The sequence below is a fragment of the Eschrichtius robustus genome, chromosome 4 (genome assembly GCF_028021215.1).
Source record: "Eschrichtius robustus isolate mEscRob2 chromosome 4, mEscRob2.pri, whole genome shotgun sequence".
Classification (NCBI taxonomy): domain Eukaryota; kingdom Metazoa; phylum Chordata; class Mammalia; order Artiodactyla; family Eschrichtiidae; genus Eschrichtius; species Eschrichtius robustus.
The window spans coordinates 116557705-116574830 of NC_090827.1; the positions used below are offsets into that span (position 1 = coordinate 116557705).

Sequence of the window (17126 nt, forward strand, 5' to 3'; positions counted from 1 at the left end):
CTCCCCTCTCCATCAGGAATGACAGAAGTTAACCACTGAGGCAACGTGGAACCCTAATCAGCCGAGGGACAGCACCAGAGGAATCTACATAACGAAGTGCTGAAACCTGCCCTTATCTAACAATAGTTTGCTCATATATTTGCCTTTCCACAATTTGTTGCCTCTAAAAGCTCAAAGTCCTTTTCCTTTGTCTTGCACTTCTCTACAAAATTATTGTTCTTTGCTAAGATGCTTTATAAGCCCCAATTCTAACCACCCCTTGAGTTACTCACCACTGCGTACTCCAGTGTGTAAGCACGACGCACGCACATGCTAATAAACCTTTTCTCTTGTTAGTCTGTCTTTGGTCAGTCTGATTTACAGGGTCCCAGCCAACGAACCTAAGGTGGGTAGAGGGGAAATAGCTTTTCCTCCCCAACGGTTTCCATCATCTCTCTTATTTAAAAAAATAATTACCTCTGTAGTAATTTTACTTAGCTAGGATAGCTCTCTGTTAGGTAATGGTGTGACTGTCAAAAGCATCTAGCTGTGATAGTAGCCTATGTCTTGAGCAAATATGGTAAATCATTTGCTATAAATGTGTAGAAAGGAGCCAATTAGTTTCAGTCTCTGATATAGTAAGGTTGTTTAAAAAAAAAAGACTTCTTGGGCCCTACCTCTGAAAATTCTGATTCAGTAAATCTGGCAGGGCTTGGGATCCACATTTTAAAGAAGCTCCAGGTAGTTCCCATCCAAAAGGCCTAAGGACCACGTTTAGTGGGGCAGGGTAGAGGGAAAACAGCATTGCGGACTGGGAAGGTTCTTCAGACAGTCTACAGCCGGCAGCCCTGCAGACCCTCCTCATTGCCCTCCCTGCCCTGCTCTTCCCCATCCCCTGTGATTCTAATGCAAACTGTTGCTCTAGTCTTGGTTTCCATTCCCAGAAGTTCTAATTTAATTGGCCTAAGGCAGTGCCTACAAGAGTATTTTAAAAAACTCCCCAGGTAATTCTAGTATGCAGCTGAGGCTGAGAGCTATTGTTTAAAAGGTGTATACCAGGAAAAGAGTGCAAACATACTTTTGGATAGGTAGAGCAGAGTTAAAAGAGAAAAAAGTGTAGATTTGACTTAATAGATAAGAGGGAATCCTTACTGGTTCTTGAACAAGAAGGTAACCTTACGAAAGCCATGTTTTTCATAAGATTAATTTAACCAGTGACATATGGCAGGGACTGGATGTAAGGCAACTTTGGGGCAACAGGAAGAGGCGAAGTTCTAGGTGCTCAGCAGAAATCATATATAACCCCCCAAAATGGGCCAATAGCTACAGCGGGGTGGAGAGACTAAAAATACATGACTTTCTATGAAGGTGTGTTCCCACTAGATAACCTGAAGCTAAATTTAAGCTACAATTACATTTTGTCAATAATATGAAATTGCAAATCTTATTTCCCACTCTTGGACATGGATTAAAACATGAACTTAAATTTATGCTGTGCCAAAGGAGAGTAAAGGTACTGAATAATAGTGGGAGAGAAAAAAATGCCTTAAGTTCTTTTTCATTACTACTTAAAACATAATGCATCCATTTCAAACACTTGGTAAGTATGAAAAAGACGCCCATTAAAATCATTGCTGCTATTACCCACCAAATGTTAAAACCGTTCCTATTTTAGAAGAGTGCTGTTCCTCCCACTTGGCCTGCTGTCATTGTGCTCATTGAAAATCTACTCATCCCTTGTGTGAAGTCTCCAAGATTAAACTTTCCCAGAGGCTCCATGTAGAAGCTGTTTTAGTCCTTCTCTAAATCTTCTTTAAGTCCTTCTTTGAATCTCCCCTTACTGCACTTACCAAACTGCTTGAGCAGTCTATGTCTAGAGGGTGAAACTACTGGTCCCTTCCTAGTATGGAACTAAATCTTGGGAGGTGACTTTTTCTATTTTAATTTGCCTTAATTAATTATCAAGCAACTATGCCATGCTTGTAACACCACAATCTATGTTTCTAGAGTGCAAGAGAACAGCACATTGTGAATGGATCCCTGTACCTGTGGAAAAGGCCATGCCCAGGCAGGTGTTGAAGCCAGTGATGGCCAGAATATCATCGAAGCTGCCAGCAGCCATGAGTAAGGTCGGGACGCCTTTTTCAACACCATAGCCTCCTTCCTGCAAAAGGAGCATTGAAGGCACCACGACAGCTGGAGATACAGCACCTAAAACAAAACTAAGCAGGCAGCGCTTTAGGCATTTATGACAGTATCTTACTCATTATTATTATTATTGTTGTTGAAAGTATAATAACCTCTACTCTTTTAGAGGTTACACTTTGGACAACTAAAGTCTTTCAGATGGGAGCAAAGCACCAACCCAGAAACACATACATATATGCAAGTTCTATAGAACACTTTTTTCAAAGTATGGCCATGGATAACCTGTATTAGAACTACTTAGGCTGCCTAAAAAGTTATATTTATGGGTGGTATAGAGGACCTAATGGGGTAAGGCCCCAGGAATCTGCCTTTTTTTAAAAACGAAACATTCATGGTATGAGGTTTGAAAAACATGGCCATAGACTTTTTGGATTGGAAGCCAGTGACGTTAGGCCTTTTACCAGGATTGAGTATGTAAAGTAAGACAACAGATTAGAAGGAAAAGGCCATAATGACATTGACAGTGACATTCATAATGGCAGCAGTAGTAACACCAGAAAGCATTTTATAGTGCTTACTATGTGCCAAACACCATTTTAAGCACTTTACATATATTAATTTAAACCTCACAGTAACGCCATGAAAAAGCTACAATCATTATCTCTGTTTTGCAAATGAGTAAACTGAGGCACAGAGAGATTAAATAACTGGCCAAAGATTGCATAACGCAAAGTCATAGAGCTGGGATTTGAATCCAAGCAGTATAGCTCCAGGGTCCTAACCCTGAGAAATAAGAACTTCTTACTTGTTGCATACTCACTAGTACTAAATTCTAAGTACTTTCATATTTATTTAATTCTCATGGCTTTTAACCATTAGAAATAAGAACTGACAGTGGAAGGAAGAGACAGCAGAGCTATCTAATCAAACAGTCTGGTGACAAAAGAAGGAGGAAAACACTTCTGGGTGTTGATGACTGTTGATATATTTATTATCCTTTATACAGACTCTGAAGTGAGATCTGGCATCTCTCTCAGCAGTCTGGAATCACATATAGGTAAAAGGTCATTACTGCTTCAATAGTTTAAATTATTATAATCACTGCAAAAGCTAGACATACACTATACACAGATACTATAATTTGAAGTTATAATATTTAGATTATGCTGACATCAATGTTGTATTTTTTGATGTCCTTAAGAAAATGCTATTACGTGTTCTCTTGTAAGGAATCAGGGAAAGCCCTAAATGTCTGTGCATATTTTCATACAATAAAGAAAAACCATTACCCCAGCATAAATCCCCATTGCCACGGTAAACCCATGAGGAAGTGGGCAAGAAGAGCAGATGCACACGCCTCCACAAGACAAGGACCCAAGGATAACCTTACACAAACACCCTTCAACTTCTTCAGGGCCTGAAATAGAAACATAGACATACTAAAATAATTCTCTAAAGACATGCAGAGATTATGACGTTAAATGCTTTTGCTTCAATATTCAGCCCACATCTGGATCATCACAAATCTTCCAGGAATGTTCCACTTAGAACATCTAGTGTTCTAAGTGTTTAGAGATCGCTTATTTATTCCTTATAGTAGCCCTATGATATAGGTAATATTATGCCCATTTTGTAGATGTCCTCATCTAAAAAGGCTCAAGTTAAAGTGATTTGCCTATGATCATGACATTGGTGAGTTGTGGAGCTAGGTTTGCACCCAGGCAGGCTGCTTCCAGAGTCTGTGCTCATAATCCCCACACTAGCTGATTTAACCCTCTCAGTGTTAGCTTTATTTATAATTTATGGTCCCCAAATGAGGCTTGGGTGAAAACCTCCGTCCCCCAAAACATGCATTTCTAAATCAAAACATTCCAAAAATTCATTCCTAATGAAAAAAAGCATTTAAAAAAACTCATATTTGAGACTCATTCTATACAGGAGGCAGTTTCCTGAGCCAGTACAGTTAGCCCTAAACTCTTATATAGGGCTTCGCATGCCAAAAATATGATGTCTTCTCTCTCATGACCATAATTTATAACTGTGGCCCATATCTCTGTCAAAGAAAAGGGGGGGGCCTTTATTCTTGGTGCTGTCCCCGCACAGTAACTCCACCTTTCTCCAAGAAAGAGTATGGGAACATCTTCTGGGGAGAGTTCTGCATGAAACAGATTCTCTTCTCTTCTTGAGAATGTCATGCACAATGCCCACTTCCATTTCCCAAAGCTCAGTGATTTTAAACACTGGCAGTGGTGAAGGAATAAAATTCCCAGTCAATAATTAGAAATTTGTACTTCATACATTTGAATCAAGCCCAAGGCCAGCGCGAACCAATATGACAGCCAGGGCTATGCTTCTCAAAGCAGAAGACCACTTGTGCTTGATCTGTACGTTATCACTGATGACAGGGATATTTCTGATGAGAAACCCAGCAAGCAGCATGCCTAGAATGGAAAAGTCAAACAACTCTTTAGTTAGTTTTCAAGTACAGGCAATAGGTTTTGGCACTTTAGCTGTGAAAGAGACTACTCTATAATCCTAGGAAATACTTCCTTTTTTGCTTATTTGTTAGGTGAAATTAGGTTAAGCTTTTAATTAAAATAATATAATAAACTAGAGGAGCTAAGACAAGGCTTTAATATGAAGATAAAAACAACAGATTAGAATAATTAATAATTCCTAAATAACTGAACCTGAAAGGGAGAAACAGGATGCAGTATTTGGATAGAAAGTGTGATCAAATTCTAAATGTAAAATGTTTTAATACAATGTCCAGGGACTTCCCTGGTGGTGCAGTGGTTAAGAATCCGCCTTGCAATGCAGGGGACATGGGTTCGATCCCTGGTCGGGGAACTAAGATCCCACATGCTGCAGGGCAACTAAGTCCACGTGCCGCAACTAGTGAGCTCACGCGCTCTGCAGCCCGTGCACCACAATGAAGATCCCGCGTGCCACAACTAAGACCCAACGCAGCCAAAAATAAATAAATACAATAAATATTAAAAAAAATACAATGTCCAATTTAGTCATCCCTTTGTGTGCAACTAGCAAAGAGCTCCTGACATTTATTGGCTATGTCAGATTACCTGAAATGTCAATAAGTACCTATACGGATTCCATTTTACCTTCAAACGGGATAATTTAAGGAAAAAAAACCCCACATAACCTGCTCTGCAAAGGCTTAAGGTGAGTTATGATGAAATGGACATTGCTCTGTCATGTCAGCTGGTGACTCTTTTTTCATTCAGCCATTCAACATTCACCAAATGCCTTCAGTATTTTAGATACTATAATAGGCACTAGAGATATAATAATGGACAAAAACTGGGTACTACACCTCAACAAGCTTTCAGCCTCTAGGGGAGCGAGACAAATTGACAATCTGAATTTTATGGAAGCACGAGGAGGTACTGCATGAGCTGAGACGGGAGGGGTGAGTCAGAGGGGTGCAAAGAAGGAGAAAAGGGGTAAAGAGGCCGGGGAGTTGAAAAGTTTCTGAAAGAGAAAGCAGTTTCTTCCCAGGTATGAAAAAGAAGTGTGACATTCTAGGAACTGCAAGTAGCTGAGTGTGACAGAGGAAACTGAGTAGTTTGTGAGGGAATCCTGCCCTCAATGATAATACCACATGCCCATGCAAAGGGAAAGACTTCTCCGGCGGATACTGTGAGGCTTCTACCCTCGGTGCTCCAGCACTACCCTCTTCTCACCATGTCCTTATAAGCACCACCCGTTATATGACTGGACAAATTTACTAGCGTTGGGATGTTTTGAATGTAAGCTATGAGAATAGAAAAGAATTACCGGTGTGGCTTTTTGTGACTTGCTCCAGACACCATCACGTAAAGGAGCGTCACTCCCACACATCTTTCATCACTGCCACTTAACCTGGAAGAAGGTCTCTAAGCTCTGAATTCTGCAGTCATGGTCTTTCTAGAATTTGTGAAAACATAAACTAGCCTACAATAACTATTTTTAAAAGAATAATGAGAAGAATCATATATGCTTACGGTAAAATTAAAAATTACTGACAAGTGTAAAGTGACAAGTACATGCCCAACCCCAAGGGCAACTTTTGATCTTCATTCCCCAAAGGTTTTCATTGTTAAGGGTTATTTGTGCCCTTCCAGAAAGTTTCTATACCTATTTAAGCACGGCTGTGTGTGTCTGTGCTTTTGTGTGTGTGTGTGTGTGTGTGTGTGTGTGTGTGTGTGTGTGCTGGACACAAATGAAAGCATATTTATATACCATGGTATAATATTTCCCCATTTAACAATATATCCTGGATATATTCCCATTGATATATATATTTGCCTTATTTTATAATAGTTGTAATAGTATCTCATTGTTTGGAAGTACCATAATTTTGGAACCAATTAATAGACTTTAAGATTTTTCATTACAAACAGTGCTGAAATGAGCACAGTTCATACATCAAGTATTTATTAAGTGCCTGCTACATGCCAGACCCTTATGATACCCTGCTAATACAGATATCAGCTAGACCAACATGGTCCTTGTCCATATGGAGCTTACATGTTTGTAGGTTTGTGTAAGTATATCCACAGGATAATCCCTAGCAGTGGAAATGTTAAGCCCTAGGGTACAGGCATATTTCATTCTCATAGATATTGACGAATTACCAAGCCCAAAATGCTGCACTAACCTTATATTTCATTAATATGTCAATAGTTCCTTATTGAAACTTAAAATGTGGATCTAAACCAGTCCTAAATTAATTATAGCATATAACTACCTGGAATCAAAAAGAATAATAATCTAACAAGAATTCAAAAATATGTTAAGAGGGCTTTTTTGGAGTTTTAGGGGGGAAGGGAGCATTTTTTTGTTCCCCAAATGAATGTGAAAATTTCCCTGGGACCCAGTTTCCTTTGCCAATGGTCTGGGTTGCTCTGGCCACCTGATATGGACTTGGCAGGCATCTTCTTCTTGCCTCTGAGCCCACGTTGGCCTCTCCCTCTCACGTAGGTTGTGGAGGAAAGAACACCTCCTTTGATAGAGGACTATTCTTCTTTTTTTCTTAATTTGTATTATGGAAATTTTTTTCAATTATAATTTGCTCCAAAAAAACTTGGGAGTAGATGAAATAAGATTGGTTATGTATTGATAACTTTTGCATATTTAAAAAGATTTCCATAATACAAATTAAGAGAAAAAAGAATAATACCCCTCTATTAGGAAAGGTGTTCTTCTCCCCACAACGAAAGGAGAGGCCCATGTGGGCTCAGAGGCAAGAAGGGAACATCCAAATCAAAATCAGGTGGCCACATCAGCCCAGACCATGGGCAAAGGAAAGTGTTCCAGGGCAATTGTTTTCCCGTTCATTTTGGGAATAAATAATTCTCCTTCATCCTCTATCTCTAGCAATTATTTCAATGAGCTTATGAAAATATAGAACAGGCAATCATCACACATATTCTGTCTTAACAAGTCTTTATGGATTCAGATAATGTTTCGGTTTTGGTTACTGGCCCTACTACAATAAAAAGTGGTAAACTTTTTTCTATCACAAGTGTAACACTACAAAAAGAGATGCTAAGATATATAACGTATGTGATCTTTCAGAATAATTTCGGTTACCCCAGGAGATTTCATGTGATCTCAAAGCCCAAGTCTGTACCACTTGGCAATGTGGTATACTTAGTTTGTTGTAATATTAGGCATAGAATGGAAAAAAAAAAAGATGAGGTATAAAGGGTATTTTCATGGAGTCTAGAACAGCAGTCTCAACTTAGGTTGCATATTAGAATCACTTGGGGAACTTTTAAAAATTCTGATGCCCAGGGTATATGCCACATCAATTAATTCAGAATCTCTGGGCATCAGCTTTTAAAAGACTTCACGAGGTGATTCCTATGCACAACCATGTTTGAAAACTTATGATTAGCTTATTAAAAACGCAGAATCTCAGGCCCCACCGCCAGATCTGTTTAATTAGAATCTGCATTTTAACAAGGTCCCAAGGTCATTTTTCTGCATGATAAAGTTTGAGAAGCACTGATTTAGATGCATGAGTCAGCAAACATTTTCTGTCCAGGGTCAGATAAGAGATATTTTAGGCTTTGTGGGCCACAGGGTCTCTTTCACAACTTCTCAACTCTGCCATTGTAGTGTGAAAGCAGCCACAGACAATATGTGAATGAATGAGCATGGGTGTGTTACAGTAATATCTTATTTACAAAAGAGGTGGATTGCCAACCCTTTATCACAGCATACAGGCATATTTAGAAACAACTCATTTTAACAATAATTCAATTAATAACTTTAGAAAACAAAAAGCACTCATGATAAATAATATGAATTAAGCAAAATAACTTTATTTTTACCTAAAATTGAAAAGTATATTGAGAAATAGTGCATGGTCAAATGTAAATAACTCTACTTCTTTTTATATTTAGCTTCAACTGCTGACCACAAATTGAAAAGCAAGTAATTTTGGTCTTTGTTAGCCAGTATTGATTGTCCTCACTAACATAAAATAACAGGAAAAATTTTTACTCAGGAAATGTGTGCAAATATATATGTGTAAAAGATATGTGATTTTTAAATAAAACTTAGTGATTTATAAGTCTGTTAGAAATGGACACAAAATGCCTTTTGTGGTATAATGAAAGTGGTAAATTAAATTTTGTAATAGGGAATTCTTTGAAGAAACATTAAAGATATAATGTCCAGTGTTAAGACTAATTTTCATGTGTTTCATGTTTGGACAGTTCTCATGGCCTCTGGAAGAATATTTTTGGCTAAATTATTTTAATAAGCATGATAATACAATACCCCCAATGGTGTGCTGGTAAATGCTTAATAAGTAGCTGTCCAAAAAAGTGTGTGTGTATTTATATTTATATATTTACATATTTATTATAAATTTTACTGATATAAAGGATGTGCAGAATACAGTTTATAAATACGCAACAATCATCGCTGTAAATTCTATATAGCCAATTGATTCTCATAGAATGCTTTCATTGTGTTTCATTGTTGAACTCCATATCCATAACCAACTATGGTTGCAGTTCAACAATGAATTGACAAAATCAGATTACAAATAAATGCTTGACTACTATCTGGCTTAGCAAAGAAGTCATTCACATTATGATGAGCGAGTATAGTGTCACCATGAATATCGGTTGATAATTTTGTTTATGTTAATGAGTAAGACGAAAATGAACCAATTAAAATGCATGTTGGAACTTCACTTGTCAGTGATGTGAATGACTAACAATATAGTAAGCTCTGATTTGTAGCACTTGCTGATTTCTGTCTTAAAGATACTTCCACCATGGCTGATGTTAAGCTACCAACATGGTGTCAAAGAATGTGGATTTAGGAAGAGAGCATGAGAGGCACACCATTATATATTATTTCCATAATATGACTTAAATATGACTTACTCTGAAGAAAACAGGATGTGTTTAGCACTTACCCAGAAGGGGAGGCAGTGGAGGTAATGTAGGTAACTTAATGAGCCCCAGAAGTTTACCTCCAATGACGGCACAATAGAATAGGATTATAATTCCAAACAGGTTTCCTCCAGGAAGACATTCAGGGCCAGTAATTGACCAAACTATAGCCCACAGAAGAACCACCATGGTAACTGAAATAAACGAGGAAAACTAGTTTCTACCAACAAGTGGTCATCTGCAGGTTTTAATATAAACATTAAAAAAAATGAATACACATACAAATATTTATAATCATGTGTAAGTTTTAAAGAACATCAGTAATATAAAAAACTGGGTAATTTCCAACCACCTTAAAAAGTAGGATATTACCAGTGCCTTTGAATCCACCTGTGTGCTCCTCCTAATCCCATCGCCCATCTCCTTTCACACTGCCAGAAGAAACTACTATCTTGGATTTTTTTTTAACTATTCCCTTATTTTTCCTTATAATTTTACCATAAATATTCATTAGTTAATAAAAAGAGAAACAGTCACTATCTATATCCTCTTCGCAGAAACATGAGAACACTTTAACAATCACACTCCAGTATTTTAGTTCTGCCTTGAATTAAGCATTATTGTTTAATTTATTGTTTAACTATTGCTTCTTTTCTATTGTCGATGTTTGTTTAGAATTACCCACATACTTACCTTTTTTTTTTGATCATCATTCGTTATGGCATCTCAAACCTTTCATCTGGACAATTATTTTGTTGCCTGAAGTATTTCCTTTAGGAGAGGCATGTCTGTTAGAATGTGAAATATGTTTCCCTGTTTGAAAACCTTGTGTTCTACAAAACTGCACACTGACAATAGAAAGGCACGTGGAAAAAAGAGAGTTGGGCAGACTACTCACAACTCAAAACTTGTGACCAAAACACTAACAGGAACAACAACGATCCTAATAAAAGTACCAGCACAGTTAAATCTCCACTAATATTTGTATCTCCCATAGTCAACCTCTTCTTTGCAGACTTAAAACACTGGAACCGCACTTACTATTTCAAGATGCAGAATCTTGAGAGCATTTGCTCTAAACAGGGAGTAGTTCCAGCAAATCCTATCCAGACTGTAGCCTTCTCCATCAATCAAATGGTTTGTTGTTGTTAATGTTTTGCTTTGTTTTGTTTTTTATCTGAGGTCAGTGTTGGCAGCTTCTTCATCACATGTGGCTTCATTAGACAGCTTCATGTCGTGGAAAGTTTAAGTCTTTGACGTCCCTAAGAGAACAACTAACCGCCTCAAAAGAAGGTACTTACACAGGGTGCTCAGCTTTTTAAAAGGCTTTATCTTTAAAGTTAGCAAGTCTTTATCTTTAGTTGTAATAAAGTATATACCTGATCTTTTTTGGGGGGAGGGTTCAATTCACTTTGTACTTATCTGCTATTGTTCGATGATGTTAAATATTAATATGCCAGGAAAAATTATGTACAAAAATGCAAACTCCATATTACACTGACACAGTTCCCTATTTACCATCGCATATAAACTAATTCATGGTACAGAAACACTCTGTAGCAGAGCATGCTATATTTCTCATGAAGATCTGCTGGTAGCAAATTTTTAGTTTTATTTATCTGGAATCATCTTTATTCTCATTCTTAAAAGATAGCTTATCTATGTATACAATTCTAAGTTGAGAGTTACTTTCAGTTCCTTGAAAATATTATTCTTTGGTTTTCTGTCTTTCGTTACTGTTTTGTAAGTCTAATTTCAGCTCTTTTAGGGAATTCTTTTTCTTTGGTTGGTTTTAAGATCTTTCTTTTCCTTCAGCTTTCTGCAAATTCAGTGTATGTTTAGGAATGGCTTCCTTTTGGTTTGCTTAGGATTTACGCTTTTTATAAATTCTGTATTTCTTCAAATATTTTATCTCCCCCATTCTTCCTATTCTTTTTTTTTCCGGAACTATGATTAAACAGTCACACTCGCCTCTCCGCGTTGCTAACCCTAGTTTCATATTTCCCATCTTTGTCTTTGTGTATTGCATTGTACATAATCTCTTCAGATCTATTTGCTAGTTTACCAAGTTTCTTTCCACTTACTCTGCTGTCTATCCACTGTTTTAAATTTCAATTACTGTACTTTATTTTTCGTCTCTAGAACTTCAGTTTGGTTCTTATTAAAATCTGTTCATTTTTATAAAGAGTTGTTTTGTACTCATACTTGCTATTTCCTCTTTAGCTTCTTTACAGATATCAAAAATATTTTATATTCTATTTTCTGATAATGGAAAATATTGCAATGTTTCCTTGTGCATTTATTTGTGATTTTTTGTTTGTTTTCTTGCGACAGTGAGCTCTTCCTTGCAACTGTATCTCTGGGAATTGCTGGAGCCTTAGGTTGAGTCTGAGTTTTTCCAGATAGGATTTGCTTCTACCACGTGTTTAGATGCTTACAAACTGGGACCACTTTTAGATATATGTTCAGTTTGAGTTATTTTTCTGTGAATTTGGAGCACAAATCAGAATGAAGTTACCCATTTTTAGTGGAGACTCTCCCCTCCTCCAGCCAGCACCACAGTTTAGACAGACAGGTTTAGTTACTGGGCCCCTCTGCAGGGCAGGTTTACCTCAAATCCACCATCACACTGGGTTCCGACTTTGTGTGGGTGAGGGAGAATGATTTTTCCTATGATACTTCTCCCAACCTGGGCGGCTCTAGCAAAGCCTCCTGTACTCTCTTGGTTCTCAAAATAAATCTCAAGTTCATTGGTGTTTTGCAGAAGCCTCTGGAGAGAAGGCCAGCTTGAGTGTTTATTTATCTCTCCTACTTATAATTTGTTTTTGGTGTCCGATGACTTCCTGTTTTCTTGACAGATAAAAGGTATATTTAAAAAGACTTAAACTATTTTCAGATGTTTTCACTGGCATAAGTGAAAGGATTATTCATTGAGTCTCCTCTACATATTGCTAGAGATCATGTCCAATGTCCTGTTTTTTAAACCCTTACAGAATTGTTCCAGGTTTTCTAGGCTTATGATGCTATTACAACAAAATAACAAAGGGGCCTTCAGTATTTCCCAATTGGCTATAGGGGCTGAAATTTCTAACAGGGGCTGAAATATAATGGGAAATCAGGAATTGCCAGCTACTAACTTGTATCTTATCACAGCATAAACCTAGTTTTATACTAATTCAGAAAGGTAGAATTAAGGGTTTTCTTAATTACTTTTTTTTTGAATTTTATTTATTTTTTTATACAGCAGGTTCTTATTAGTTATCTATTTTATACACATTAGTGTATATATGTCAATCCCAATCTCCCAATTCATCCCACCACCACCCCACCCCTGCCACTTTCCCCCCTTGGTGCCCATACGTTTACACTACTTTTTAAAAAAAACCTCTAACTTTCCTTTTCCTTCCTCATATTCAAAATGAAATTCTAAATACATAGTGAGTGTACATGTATAAGGTTTCTCTAAATCATGTTTAATTCAGTTAATAATTTATTTCTTATCTACAATTTTGAAAAATAGTATTTTCACATGTAAGATTTACTTCTTAAGAAGAATACTTTGCATGATGAATGGTCACAGGAAGGAGTACAGGGAAAAAAAGCAGTCTTGTAAGTCTCGGAAACAGAAGTATAAGAAAACAAGTGAGAGGTGTTTATGTATCGTGAGTCCCCATTTCTCAGGCAGCTTTAAGGACAATGATTATAGAATTTTATAAAACTAGTCTCCAAATCACATCATTCTTTTATACCCCTTTCCTTAATGCAATCCATATCCGTTGTAGTTTATATGTTTTAACTAGAAATGTGCCATAACTTGAACGGTGAAAGTTTAAAAAAATAAAAAGAACAGAAAAGGTATTAAATTATCTGTTGCCTTCTCAACTAGTGTATATTCTGGAACCTGGTTTTCTCTACATGTTTTAAATAAAGTTTGAGATTTTTTTCTCATGCTAGTTTAGAAACTTACCTATTTTCATTAAAAACATATCTAGAGCCTGAAGTATAATATAACGTATCATACTTGGCTTCCATTGTCCCAGTGGCAAATGATAAAAATGTTTTTCAGAGCTCACAAATGAAGTATACATATAAAGAAGTGAGCCTGATTTTTCAGTAAATATAACTTCTAGATCAAACATGTTACATTCTTCAACATATTTACTGGGGGAGGCCATATATTTAATGATGCTGTCATTCCTCAACACAATTTTTGAAACTGTCTTCAAATGTGCCTTTATAGAGAAGTTTCAACCCCATTCTCCTTTTTCTTACGATATTACACATCCTCCAATATACATGCAGTATACATGCACACACACACTTCCTTTTTGAACAAAAACAACATTACTGAAATTGAACGTCCATTTATTCATCAAATTGATATCAGAATAATGTTGGGATGCCTCCAAAGACCAAATCCATTCCTAAAAGACAAATATATCCCAACCCTAACACATCAAAATAGTGCAGAGATAAATTCCCCCTCCTTAACCCAATTTTAAGTAATAGCAGCAATAAGTTGAATTGGAAACCAGGATCTTTACTTACAAAATGATGGATTTGTTTGGAAGTATAAATTGAGCTGTGTTTGCTCAAACATTAGTGGCATGACTTAACAGTAATAACAACCAGCATTTATTTGGTGCTTTTCTGTTTATAAGTAATTTCTCAGTCATTTTCCTCATTGGAGGCCTAACGTTATCCTGTGAAATTACTCAGATACAGAAAAGGAAAATGCCCTTGACCTCTGCTCTCTCCCTCTTCCTGCTAGCGGGAATGGTGGTGACAACGCTGCTCTTGGTAGCCCTGTGTTGAAAATGGTGGAGCCCTGTCAGCCTGGGACCCTGAATGACTATGGAGCAGAGCTACATACCGTTATGAATTGTTCACCTTGTAGTTTTTATGTGAGAGAGAAGTAAACGTTTTTTTGTCCTTTAAACCATATTACTTTGGAATCTCTCATTATAATGACTTCATCTTTTACCCCCTTGTTCTGAATTCATCCCTATCATTTACATACCATTTGTTATTACTCTATCCAGTAAACCACGTGGAGGGCAAGCAAATGTTTGTCTTAGTCTTTGCAAATGATTTGGTTCAGCTGGTGTTTCTTGCATTTTTTCATTGCTATTCAGTAGGTTACTTCCTTCTGTTGGTTCATTTCCATCTATACCTCTGGGGTTCATAACTGTTTCCTCCTGTGTTTAAAGCAATTAAAAAATCCTTAAAACTATATATTTGCTGTACATTTTTATAGTTACTGAGCCATCACATCACAAATCAAATTTCTGTTGCTAGAATCAAGGCTAACACTTTACAGAGGAAAAGCACAGCTTTATTACTAGCTAATTGGAGAATGCTCAGAATAAGAACAAACTATGGGAGGAGTATTTACCATTGAGTCACTATTTGTAGCATTATAAATGCTTGAGTCACATAAAATTTCATTATGATTGCCAATACTGGGTTTAAAAATTAGCCTATTTAAAATATGATTCAAGGCAATAGTTGGTAAATATGTCAGAGTGATTCAGAAAGAGATAATCATCTGTGGCGAAAACAAATTCACATTCATTCATTTACTTTAACTTAAGCAATAAAGAGGGAAGAAACCAGAATCATTCTATGGGTTAGGCTGGGAACACAAAGCACTTCACAGGCTCTCCATGTAGGGCCAGCTGCTAATGCCTATCTAGGAAAACTGGCAGTCACACCTACTACACCAGTTTGGGGACTTAAGAATGGGGAGAATTGTTAATTGAGTGATAGAGAATGAAGAGAACACAATTCTGTCATAGATTTGGAAACGTAGTCTCCTCCTTAAGGAAATGGTTGGGATGTTCTACATTTGATCATACCTGTTTTTTTTGACCCCTGGAGGCTGTGTGATTCACCTCTGTGGATGGTTCTGAATCTTCATGGTTAATTGTTTTATCTTCATTCTCCATGATTTATAATTAAGAATATGATAGAGGGAAGAAGAACAGGATCTGTTTTGAAGGAGAAAGAGTATAGATATAGAACAGCAATTTGAGATTTAAATGAATGAACTGTACTTATTTTTCCCCTTAGTGGCTAAAATATTTTAAATTAGACTGTTCTTAACTTTCAATTGCTAATCTTTTCTTTGATTACAATATATAATCCTAATTCTTACCTACCTTTTTACCTTTCTTGAAAAAGCCCTTGTTTACCATATTTTTATATGATTTCTTTCCTACCCTGTTTTCTGAGTTATACTGCAAATAATCCCAGCAATATTACTGTTCAATTGTCCTCTCTAATGGGCCAAATTGAAGCAGGAAAGCCCCAGGTAATTTTCCAGTGTTGATATGAGGAAATGAGTCACCAAAGAGAAATCTATGGATTCCATCATATTCAGAGAAACCAGAGTCACTAATTCCTGCCTAGTTCTTTTTTTTTTTTTTTTTTTTTTTTTTTTAAAACATCTTTATTGAAGTATAATTGCCTTACAACTGCCTAGTTCTTATTTCAAAATTGAAGTTAAAAAAAATACAACAACAATGATGGAGCAGCCACAATGTCTTAGACACTGTGATAAGTGCTGTGACAGACTCTTGGTAGTCACTGTGGGTAATTCAAAGATTACCAAAGCACATCCTTTGTTCTCTACAGACTTACAGTACACCAAGAAAAATAAATTTGTATGAAGTAACTAAAAACCCTGTAGGGCAGACCTGTAGGTTGCCTTCATAAACACCCACTTCAATCTCTTCTCCCTTGGCTTCCCATGCTATATGGGCTGAAAAGCCAAATATTCCAATTCCTAGCTACTTCTGCAGCTAGAGGTGGCCATGTGTCACAGTTCTATGCAATGAGATATAAGTGGGAGTCCCTGGGGAGGGCTTTCATTCCCAAACAATAAGGCAAGACCTTTCAAGGATCATACTGTTTACTCTTTGCCCTCTCACATTTCTTTCTCCTTCCTAGAATGTACATATACCTCCTGGAGGGCCAACAGTCATCTTTTAACCATGAAAATAAAAATCCCTATGCAAGGACAGTAGACAAGTAAGAAGGAGGACTGGTTCCTTGACGACATCATGAGTTGCTGAGTCAGTCTTGGACTGCCAAGGTTTGGAGTAATTGTATAAACCACTATTAGCCAAGTTTGCTTTTTATTAGTAACCAAACTTATTCCTAATGCAACAAGTACGATGAGTATTATAATAGAGGTACAAACTATAAGCATTGGCAGAACCAAAGAGAAATTATGTGAGAGAAGGGAAAATCTAATTCAATACACATTTGAGTGCCTAATATGTGCCAGACACTATGCTAGACCATAAAGACAGGGATAAATTAGCTAGGACCTCTGCCTCAAGGCATCATTTTCTGTTTAACAAAAATGCCAAGATGTTTGCATTTAAAATTTCAACGAAAATGATATCCTTTCCACCACCACCATCATCATTTTTCTTCCTTGCAGAATACAATGTTGGCCAGAGTGGCATCTCAAAAAGCCTTCAGTTTGATTTTTATTATGTATTATATAAAATAAATACAAGTATATAGAATGATACATTACATATGTGTATGTGTTTATGTATATGTATATAT

General features: G+C 36.8%; 1 protein-coding gene across 1 annotated transcript in view; it reads right to left on the reverse strand.

Moving 5' to 3' along the window:
* SLC9B2 (solute carrier family 9 member B2) overlaps nucleotides 1-17126 on the reverse strand; it is a 51156-nt gene that overhangs the window by 22891 nt on the left and 11139 nt on the right. The window contains exons 2-7 of the mRNA XM_068543247.1: nucleotides 15404-15535; nucleotides 14566-14743; nucleotides 9569-9739; nucleotides 4426-4568; nucleotides 3417-3544; nucleotides 2026-2201 (exon numbers count right to left, since the gene is read on the reverse strand). Coding sequence (XP_068399348.1) covers nucleotides 2026-2201; nucleotides 3417-3544; nucleotides 4426-4568; nucleotides 9569-9739; nucleotides 14566-14743; nucleotides 15404-15493 — 886 coding nt within the window. The 5' untranslated portion in view covers nucleotides 15494-15535. The remainder of the gene's footprint in view (nucleotides 1-2025; nucleotides 2202-3416; nucleotides 3545-4425; nucleotides 4569-9568; nucleotides 9740-14565; nucleotides 14744-15403; nucleotides 15536-17126) is intronic.